Raw genomic sequence first — 10,935 nt, forward strand, 5'->3', positions numbered from 1 at the left:
ACACAAAATTTTACTCAAACGTTGGATGTGTTTTCAGCTTAAGATTTTTAGGATCAGCAAAAATCCACGTAAATCATGAAGGCCTCGACACATAAGAAGCATGGCATTCTTGCTGAAGTCATATCTGATAAAAGACTAATACTACGTTTACATTTACGAAATCCACTCGATTTCAACTGTCAATTCCTTTGCGCATACGTCAAATGAGAACTCATCTGAAATCCATTGGATTTCATTTGACGTTTAACCAATGGAATTAACACTTGAAATCGAGTGGATTTCGTAACTCTTGTCCCAGACACTGAAAATATCACATGAAAATATTTTAGCTTTTAGGAGAGAGTGGAGGTGAAGGAGCTCCCTTTCTCCCTTCTTACCCATGGTAGAATAATAAAAGGTAGTCGCATCTGTCAAATTTGGGAAAATACAACCCTGTATGTATGTACGGGAGTGTGTCAAATACAAAACAACAATTATACGACATGACATTTCTTAATAAAAATACATTTGTTGGTAATTGTTTAAAGAGTCTATAAAAAAAGATGTAGAAAATTAAAGAAAAAATATTGAACATTTCTTTAAATCCACTAGCTGGTAAGCGCTCTTTTAATAACCACTTTTGCCACCAATTAGTCTAAACTATCTTAACTTATAGATACTGTGGAGCAACGATTCCTTAAACCTCAATAACAGCACAACAAATGAAATACGCCATTTAGCAGAAGACATTGAAGAGGGAATCTTACATTTCATTCGATTCAAGCAGATTGAATGCCCAAGGTGAGTCTGGATCAAAGAATTCATTTTTCAATTTTTCAATTTTTGAACAGCAAGGTCAATAATCGTCATACAAATCTGAATCACCTCTATGTTACCCAAGTATTTTTGCAGAAACGACAGCAGACTTCGCTCCCAAACAACAAGAACTAATTGCCTGTGATCAATATTAGCTGTGTTCCTTTACGTTCAAGAATCTTCAAGTTTTCCCACTTTTTACTCGAAAAGCGTTCCTTTACTTCAGACACCATACAACTCATATGAGAGCAATTTACAACATGTACTACTTTTGCGGGTTTTACGATTTTCAGAAGTAAAGGAACAGACCAATTGTTTGAACCGAACCATCATCTTCAACAACAAACACATATACAAACATTCACCACCATTCCACAATTGGCTAGGGCAATTCTATATAGATAGATCTTGTAAATTTTTTTTGGCTTTTTATTAATAAAAAACTCTTAAACATAACAAATGTTGTTTCTCTTTTTTAAATCTATCATAGGTACGTATTATATTTGGTAGTGTTGTTTAAGAACCGTTATCATCAACAGTACATCTTAATCACTTTGTATGAACTGTTCCTTGACTTCATCCAAAGCTCGAGTTTCTTCACCGAAATCCTTGACAAGTGCAGAGTCGGCCCAATCCTTAAGTGGCTTCCTTTCCTTGCCGAGTTTACTCAAACAGAACATTCAACTTGAGGGCAGCGACATCTCTTCGTTAGTGGCAGGAACAACATCGAGCTTCTTGCAGTTGATTTCGTCAAATAACTCAGCCAGAATCCATAAACCAGTGTGATAAAGTTTATCCAAGGCTTTACAGGCTGCCTGGGTGAATACTACGACCCATCGTTGGATGGATTTCTTCAAGATTTTTTTGTCAAGTTTGATTAATATCCATAGCACCATATAAATCAATATCAACCAATTTTAATGTAATATTGCTCGCACTTTTTGACCACCGGAAAGTCCCAATTTACATTAGACGAGTTTACTTGCGGCAATTGTCAGTTTGTGGGTGAGAGAGGGTATTGAGAGGCAAAGGGTTACCATATACCTCAACTCCCTCTCCATCAAACTGACAATTGCCGCAAGTAAACTCGCCTAATGTAAATTGGGACAAAGGAAACTTTTTTTAAGCAATTTTTTGTTTCAATTTGAATAAATGAAATAGGAAATTTATTTTAACTGACATTTGTACTACATACATGTAAACACATACATACACATGTAATAGCTCTGTTCCTTTACTTTTTTAAAGGTAAGAGTGGTAAAAGAGAAAAGTGTCAAAATTGCTCTCTCATGAACATTTTTGCCAGAAAAGTAAAGGAACGGAAAAATGGTAGATCTGGCAGCAATGTCAAAAAGAAACATAAAAAATCAATTTCGTCTTTTATTTCACAGTTTTTAATTTAGTTTTGTCAGCGTTCGACTTTTTTCTGTTTTTCGTCCATTTTCTTCTTCCATTTTTTACCTGTAGAAATTTTGCTGGTAGCCTGTGATAGAAGAGAAAGCCATTTTCGCTCTCTCTCCCCACTCACTCTCATAAAAATTGCTTCCAGTTTTGCCACTTTTCGGGGTTAAGGAACGCTTTGCAGGTTAAAAATGGTAAAAATGGTAACCTCAGGTTAGTAAAGGAGCACAGCTAATCATTCTGCGTCAAATTCAGTTTGACAATGAATGTACTTCAAATTCAAAATTTAAAAAAAATTAAATCAGCTGTGGGCATGAAACTACCTTCTTATTATACCATGCTTCTTACCCATAAGCTCAAAGCATTTTCATGAAAATAGCCCTGTTCCTTTACAAGAATCTTCAAGTTTTACCACTTTTTACTCGAAAAGCGTTCCTTTACTTCAGATACCATACAATTAATATGGGAGCAGTTTACAACTTTTACTACTTTTGCCGGTTTTACGATGCGACTACCTTTTATTATTCTTCCATGGCACTATAGGTAATGTGGACAGGTTTTTATGCAAAAAGTCGATTTTTGTATTTTAAATAACGCGAGTTTTCTAATTTGATTCGAAGAAAGAACATGTCAAATTCTATGGATGTGCAATTTGTTTTCAAAAATATTCAAAACTCGCGATATAATTCGAAGTTAAAATCAAAATTTCGAAGACAAAATAAAAAATGTTAAAAAAGATTAAAACTCAGAGCAGAATATAAACGCAATTTGTAAGAGTTTGCTAATAATCAAATACAAAGATATGATACTCAGTGGAATGCTGGCTGTTTTAAGAAATAATTTTCGTCAAAATGTTTGTTACAGCAGAAGAAATCGTCATACAGGATACAACCAAAGAATTATTTTTTTTACAAAATTATAGTTTTATATTATAGACTTTTACAAAATTGTCCAACTTTGACCGAAATTCTGCCACCGGGAATATCTTCAGCAAAGGGTACTGAATGAACTACATAATTACCAAGGTGCGATTTTTTGCGTTTTTTGAAGGTGCCCTCCTTGCAGAAAAAATATTTTTTTTTTTAATTTTTTGTTTGGTGAAGGAAATATTAAACACATAAAAAACATCCGATTTGAACTAAAAAGACATTTTCTTTAAAGAAATATTCTCCATGTGTTCTAAAAAATGTACAGACGTGTTGTGGTAAACATTTTTGTTAATTATAGCCGTAATATGTTCTAACTAGGGATTATGATTGCCTGATTTCTTTGGTCCTTAAAAAATAATATTTATAAAGATCTTTTCGCGAATCAACATTTTTTAAGCATATCAATGTTTAAAAAAATTTTTGTCTGATCAGTACTTTAGTTCATTTAACCGTTTTTGTTTTGTTTTAACCGCGTTCATTGGGTTGGAACGAATAAAATGGGTAAAATGAGAATAGGGGGTAGGAAAAAGAAAAGTTGTTCGTTATATCCGGCGTTCGTTATAACCGTGTTCGTCTGTAAAATACTTATTAAAGCTTACTTTTAAATATCATATGTTACAATATTTTAAACAGTGCTTAAATTCGTCGCTATCCGCTTGTGCTTAAAAGCGGGCCTGAAAATCCTAACAAATTGTAAAAATAGCTCTCTTCCTTTACGTGCAAGAATCTTCAAGTTTTAGCACTTTTTACTCGAAAAGCGTTCCTTTACTTCAGGTACCATACAATTCATATTGTAGCAGTTTTCAACTTTTGCTACTTTTGCCAGTTTTACCATTTTCAAAAGTAAAGGAACAGACCAAACATCTACTCGCGGGGTAAACATTTTTGTTCGTTATAATGGTGGTCGTTTTAAGAAGATGAATGTGTGTGCAAATATTAAGAAAAATTATTTGGAAACACAAAACTTTGTTCGCTATAAACGTAGTTTCTTATAACCGATGTTCGCTATATACGAATTTTACGGCGTAATTCTTTGTTTTATCTTACTTTTGCATATAAAGCATTAAAAATTTATAAAAAGCCCACATATCCATCGCTATTAATTTTTGCCTCAAAAACAGGCCAAATCTTGATCTTGTTTTTGTTTCTATTGATTGCAAATATAAACTTGTTGAGCCATTAATTATGATCTCCCCACCTAATGCCCATCATAACCCACTTGCTATTGAAATTGATTCTTTTGAATATCTACAATTTACCTCTTCATGTAATTCTCCAAATTTCAATTTTAAGAACTGTAATTTTGACATGCTAAACACTATATTAGATTCTCTTAATTGGGATTCATTATTCGCTGATTATCCTTTGGAACAGTGTTATAATATCTTTTTAAATACAACGGTGAATATTCTTTCTCAATACGTGCCTTTAATGGAATGTAAGAAGTACAGACAGCCGTGGTACAACAAAAATCTTAAGAAATTGAAAAATCTCCGAAACAAATTTCAAAAGAGATTCAAAAAGTTCAATGACCCTCGGGATAGGGATATGTTTGTTCACTATCAGCGTGAATTTAAATTCCTGAACAATTTTCTTTATAAGCAATTCCTTCTTAATAAGGAAAATGAAATCAAATCAAATCCTAAATCATTCTGGTCTTTTATAAAGTCAAAACTTCAACATACTGATATTCCAGCGAATGTTAACTTCAACGGAAAAACTTCGCAGTCGGGTGTAGATACAGTGAATTTTTTTGCAGAATTTTTTAAATCCAACTTTGAGCCTCCTTCGTCAAATTATGATGAAGGTCATATAATTGAACCTAATATTAACTTAGGTTGCATGCAGATTTACAAAGATGAGGTCCTTGATGCAATAAATGAAATTAAGTGCAGTTTTAAATCTGATTCTGACGGTTTATGTTCTTATTTTTTAAAAAATTGTTCTAATAGTATTAGCTATGCTATTACTCATATATTTAATCTTTCGCTTAAAGATGGTTTATTTTTATCATGTTGGAAAACATCACTAATAACACCAGTTTTCAAAGATGGGGAAAAAAGTGATGTCACTTGCTATAGGCCAATATCAAAATTGCCTTGCATTTCTAAAGTTTTTGAGCATATTATTTACCAAAAAATATTTTTCTTAACTAAAGCTATTATTACGCCTAATCAGCATGGTTTTTACTCTGGTAGATCTACAGTTACTAACCTTACAGTGTTCAGTGAGCATTGTATTTCTTCACTGGAGCAAGGTGGTCAATTGGATACAATATACACGGATTTTTCAAAAGCTTTTGATAAAGTGCCGCATTCTATATTAATATCTAAATTAAAATGTTTAGGGTTTCACTCGACATTCCTACGTTGGGTTTCATCATATTTATCCGGCAGAATTTGTAGAGTTGATGTTGGTGGATTTATATCTAATCCTTATCTACAAACATCAGGAGTGCCTCAAGGAAGTATTTTGGGGCCTCTGTTGTTTAATTTATTTATTAATGATATTGCACTATGTTTCCAAAATTCCAAATTTCTACTATATGCGGATGACCTTAAGATTTTTCGTCAAATAAATTCTCTGTCTGATGCTGTTGGTTTACAACTAGACTTAGATAATCTTGTTTTATGGTGCCGGAATAATAAATTATCGCTTAATATTACAAAATGCTTCCACATTTCCTTTCATAAAATTAGTCATCCTATTCAGTGTAAGTTTACATTGGGTAATTATACTTTGGCAACAGTTACATCAATTCGAGATCTGGGTGTTGTTTTTGATTCGTGCATGTCTTTCCAACCTCATATAGACTATATTCTGCCGAAGGCCTATAGAATGTTGGCCTTTTTTAAAAGAAACTGCTATAACTTTTCAGATCCATATACTCTGAAAGTTATTTATACATCTTATGTTAGATCTAAAGTTGAATACGCCTCTATTATATGGGATCCACTGTTTAAAACTCAAATATCTCGAATTGAAAGATTGCAACGTGTTTTTATCAAATTTGCTCTAAGAACATTTACGTTTAATGATCATGAAGCATATGCTTCAAAATGTTTACTGCTGGGCTTGCAAACGTTGGAGGACCGACGGAACTTGCATTCTGCTCTTTTTGTTTTTGATATAATTAACAACGCTATTGACTCGCCTGATTTGTTGTCGCTTATACCGCTGTATGTACCTCCTAGGCAAATGAGATACATCAATGTATTTAATGTTCCACTTCATCGCGTTAACTATGCTCTTCACAGTCCACTGACAAGAGCTTTTTGTTATATTAATGCTATTGGCATAAATTTTCAAAAGAAATATAAACAATATATAGAGTTTAGCATTTCAAAAGAATCTTTCAAATTATATTTTGCTACAAAATTTGATTAAATTTATTTCTCTACTAAATTTTAATTAAATTTATATAACACTTAATATATTCAGGCATAGTCTGTAAGGAATACTTTATAATATTCTTAAGACTGAAATAAATAAATAAATAAATTACCTATAGTGCAGGGGTAAGAAGGGAGAAAGGGAGATCCTTCACCTCCACTCTCTCCTAAAAGCTAAAATATTTTCATGTGTTATTTTCAGTGTCTGGCACAAGAGTTACGAAATCCACTCGATTTCAACTGTTAATTCCATTGGTTAAACGTCAAATGAAATCCAATGGATTTCAGATGAGTTCTCATTTGACGTATACGCAAAGAAACTGACAGTTGGAATCGAGTGGATTTCGTAAATGTAAACGTAGAATTAGTCTTTTATCAGATATGATGTGTGTTCGTTTACTCAAAATTTGTGCAAATTGTTACTGGATGTTGTTCGTTTACTCTACAGTACAATTCGAAAGACCTTAGGCGATTACAAGAAGTTACTGAACTTGTACAAATTTGTACAAATTGTTGAGTAAACGAACACACCTATGACTTCAGCAAGAATGCCATGCTTCTTATGTGTCGAGGCCTTCACGATTTACGTGGACTTTTGCTGATCCTAAAAATCTTAAGCTGAAAACACATCCAACGTTTGAGTAAAATTTTGTGTCATTTCTAGTAGAAGAATCAAGAAAAAGTGAAACTTAGCAGTACTTTGTCTTTTATTCTTGACATAAATATTTACTCAAATGTTGGATATGTTTTCAGCTTTATATGCAGGATATTCAATGAAATTGAGTTGGTTGAAGTAAATAAGCTATAACCTCATTTACACTGGAGCCTAAAATAAGCGAAATGTTAAGTACATTTTATTAAATATTCCCACTCCGGTGGCAGCGCTGCCGATAACATGAAATCGAATAAGCTGCCAAAGAAAAATAGAAAAACTCACGGAACCAAAAAGAAATGTAAAACAAAAAGCAGAACAAGTAATCACCGCAGAAAACATTTTTCCTCATTCAGTTAAGTTTAACACCGCCGACGAATATTGTGCGAGAAGAGGGATATTTTGATATTTTTCTGTCGTTGTACTTTTTCGATTCGATTCGGCGATACAACTACAGAGTGAAAAAATAATAATTTATAAATAAAACTATGTAAAATATGCTTATATAAATTATGGCGAGAACATAATCCAAAAGGAATGAATAATAGTTTATGAGAAATTTGAAAATAATTCAAAAATCTCGTAAAAGAACATTTTATTTTCCAGTGGTGACTTGAGGGGCTGTGACGACAAACCAAAAATTAAAGTAAAAATCAATAATATGTAGTTTATAGTAAGTTTACATTTACGAAATCCACTCGATTTCATCTGTCAATTCAATTGCTTAAACGTCAAATTAAATTCAATGGATGAATTTTCATTTGGCGTATACGCAAAGAAATTGACAGATGAAATCGAGTGGATTTCGTAAATGTAAACGTTTAATAAGGAGGCATGTGATAAGTTATCACTGATAACACAAATCATGGATTTTATTAAACCCAGTTTGATGTGAATGATATATATGTTATCAGCTGGCTCAAAATATAATACTTGGTTTACATTTACGAAATCCACTCGATTCCAACTGTCAGTTCCTTTGCGTATACGCCAAATGAAAACTCATCTGAAATCCATTGGATTACATTTGACGTTTAAGCAATGGAATTGACGTTGAAATCGAGTGGATTTCGTAAAAGTAAACTTATAGTGCGGTTACACTGTAGTTTTTTGCCGGTTTAACCCACTTTGAAAGGATTTTTTTTGACGTTTGCGCTATAGAATTGACATTTGAAATCCAAACCCACTGGGTTAATCCAGTTAAGTGTAACCGGGGTATTACTAAAAAGGAAAAAACAATGCACATATTTGCTTTTTAATCCCAAAAATATGCTTTTAAATAAAAACCCACTACTGACACATACATCGATAAATTGTTATCGATAACATTAATGACAGGGTGAAAGACAATAACCGTTTATAACAGGGCGACACGAAAAATAACAGTTTTATTATAAATTAAACACGTTAAATTAATGTTTTGTTTGTCGTTATTAAATTATATTTTTTTTAAAATATATTTTTTAAAAAATATCTGCCAAGTATTTATCCAGTTCTATAACACCAAATACCAAGAAGTAACCGAAAACGGTTGGACCAATACCAGCAATCATCTGCAAATTACAAACGATGCACAGGGTTTTAAGTTAATTAAATAAAATTGGAAAGACTGCCTCACTATATCTTTGGATCTCAAATTTCCCCAACCGGCAGCAAAACAATTTGAAACACTACTAATGGGCAGCATGAATGCTAAACTGGATGTAAAACCCAAGGACAAAGCAAAATATGTGGGATCGCTGCTAGTCATTGAGGCCTGGATAAATGGTAAGTATATTGTAAACAATAACGACTTAGATCAATCAAAAAAGTATCTCTTTCTAGCTTACCCAATTCACACCATATATCATCAACAACCTGGAAACCAAATGATTTGCTCCCAGCAAGCTCAACAGAATCGATACAGCCATAAATCCCATCAGTTTCAATGTCGTATTATTAGTAGCCGCCAAATGTTCCACCAAATAGATGTGCAAATAGGACTTTTCAAGAGCTACACCAAAAGCTAAACTGCTACCATATACAAGGAAATAATTCCAAGGCATCATCTTTGGTATTATCGACCAGGGTAATATACTTGATGACATTTTATAGGCGTTTGGAGCTATTGGGACAATAATATAGGCTTGGAATTGTTCGGAAAATTACACTTTATAAAGGCACACCTACCTCGGCACAAGAAATAATTCATATATGAACAGTTATTTGGGCAAACAAAGGCCAAAAGGCATATCAGCATAACGAAAGTAGAATATTTGATGTTGCTGTAAAAGAAAGCCTTAGAAGGTGTTTCATCCATGGAAGAGCTTAAGGTATTCTATCTTTAGAAAAGCTGCAGAAGGTCTATTCATTAGTATTTTTAATGGAAAAAGGCCTTATAACAGTCTTCTATAATAGAACAACTTAAATTTTAACTTCAGTAGACTTTTAAAAGATATTCCTCCCATAGAAACCTACATTGTAATCTCGAAAACTTCCATGTGTGTCAGAAACTTGCCGACAATCAATACACAAATATAAACTGTCATCAGGGCGCCAGTAATAACACTACTCGATGTACCATCTTCCGACTCAGCTTGGATTAAAACATCCAATGTTGGTCTTATCGAACCATTATCAAATGATATTCTTCTTGGACGTTTTGAACGCCATAAGTTCAAGAATATCACTTGAAGATAAATTATAGTAAATATCAGCAGAACTATGGATATCTCAACAGATAATTCAGTAGTTGTCAAATTTTCGCTGAAAGAATGTTTTTTAATTGAAGGTAATAGATTTTTGAAATAAATTTCAAAATACCCACTTTTTAAATTCTTCTAAGAACTCATATCCAGATTCAGAATACCAATAGGTTAACATACCACCAATATTAGCAGCAAAGGCAATGCCAATGTAGAAGGCATTTGCCACCTTCGAAGGTTGTGGAGGTCTGGAAGAAATAGTTAAATAGAATTTGGATAAAATCTAAAGAAAATAGGGACGCAACTAATGATCTTTAAAAAACCCCACGCTTTATGTGGCCTTTGGCTGATTCTAAAAACCTTTAAAAATCCAAGTACTTACTCATCATCGCTTTCCAATTCGTTATCCTCAACAGCCTTACATACTCCCAGCTCATCCAAAATATTTAACGTGGCCCGTGCAATGGGTATCATAAGAGAACAGGCACAAGCATTCGGTATAAAGATGGACAAAATGTAGGCGGAAACCATCAAATACGTTGATATCCTAGGAGGATTCAAAAAAGTGCTTAGCTAGTTGAAAAAAGTACTTGAAATTGTGGACTTACTTTAATGGATCTACTCCAATTCCCTTTAAGAGTCTCAAGGCAATAACACGATCCAACTTATTATTTACTATTGCAATGGCGATGAAACAGGATAATACAAACACCATTTGACTATCTTGGGTATAAGACATGCAAACATCTGTTGAAGACTAAGGAGAAGCAAGCAGAAAGAAGACTTTATATGGGGAGGAAGTCATGAAAGAGGAAATCATAGTAATCCAAAGGGTAGGCTTTAGAGATGTGCTGAAGGGAGTCTTTAGAGATACAAAGACTCTTTGTAGACGACGAGTTGATTAAGAATTTTTGAAAAACAAAAGTATTTGTAAAAAATCCACGATTTATGAAAAATTAATTTTTAAAAAATCCACGATTTATGAAAAATTAATTTTTAAAAAATCCACGATTTATGAAAAATTAATTTTTAAAAAATCCACGATTTATGAAAAATTAATTTTTAAAAAATCCACGATTTAT

At 32.9% G+C, this 10,935-nt stretch overlaps 1 protein-coding gene across 1 annotated transcript; it reads right to left on the reverse strand.

The window, feature by feature from the left end:
* Positions 1-8,581: 8,581 nt before the first annotated feature.
* On the reverse strand, positions 8,582-10,626 carry LOC141392616 (protein I'm not dead yet-like). The gene is made up of 8 exons (XM_073965546.1): positions 10,462-10,626; positions 10,236-10,400; positions 9,976-10,101; positions 9,627-9,914; positions 9,339-9,433; positions 8,999-9,273; positions 8,788-8,925; positions 8,582-8,722 (listed from the first exon to the last, which is right to left on the reverse strand). The coding sequence occupies exons 1-8, from the start codon at positions 10,590-10,592 to the stop codon at positions 8,633-8,635; spliced, it is 1,308 nt and encodes a 435-aa protein (XP_073821647.1). The 5' UTR covers positions 10,593-10,626; the 3' UTR covers positions 8,582-8,632.
* Positions 10,627-10,935: the final 309 nt, after the last annotated feature.

The sequence above is a fragment of the Musca autumnalis genome, unplaced genomic scaffold (genome assembly GCF_047663935.1).
Source record: "Musca autumnalis isolate F117 unplaced genomic scaffold, ASM4766393v1 scaffold_2, whole genome shotgun sequence".
Lineage (NCBI taxonomy): Eukaryota > Metazoa > Arthropoda > Insecta > Diptera > Muscidae > Musca > Musca autumnalis.

Bases quoted from the DNA above. Each gene is read 5' to 3' on its own strand.
- LOC141392616 (XM_073965546.1), bottom strand. From the start codon at position 10,592: ATGTCTTATACCCAAGATAGTCAAATGGTGTTTGTATTATCCTGTTTC. The intron at 9,915-9,975 runs GTGGGTATTTTG...ACATTCTTTCAG, and splicing joins TTCTTAGAAGAATTTAAAAA to CGAAAATTTGACAACTACTG. The intron at 9,434-9,626 runs GTAGGTTTCTAT...TTTCTTTTACAG, and splicing joins GAAGTTTTCGAGATTACAAT to CAACATCAAATATTCTACTT.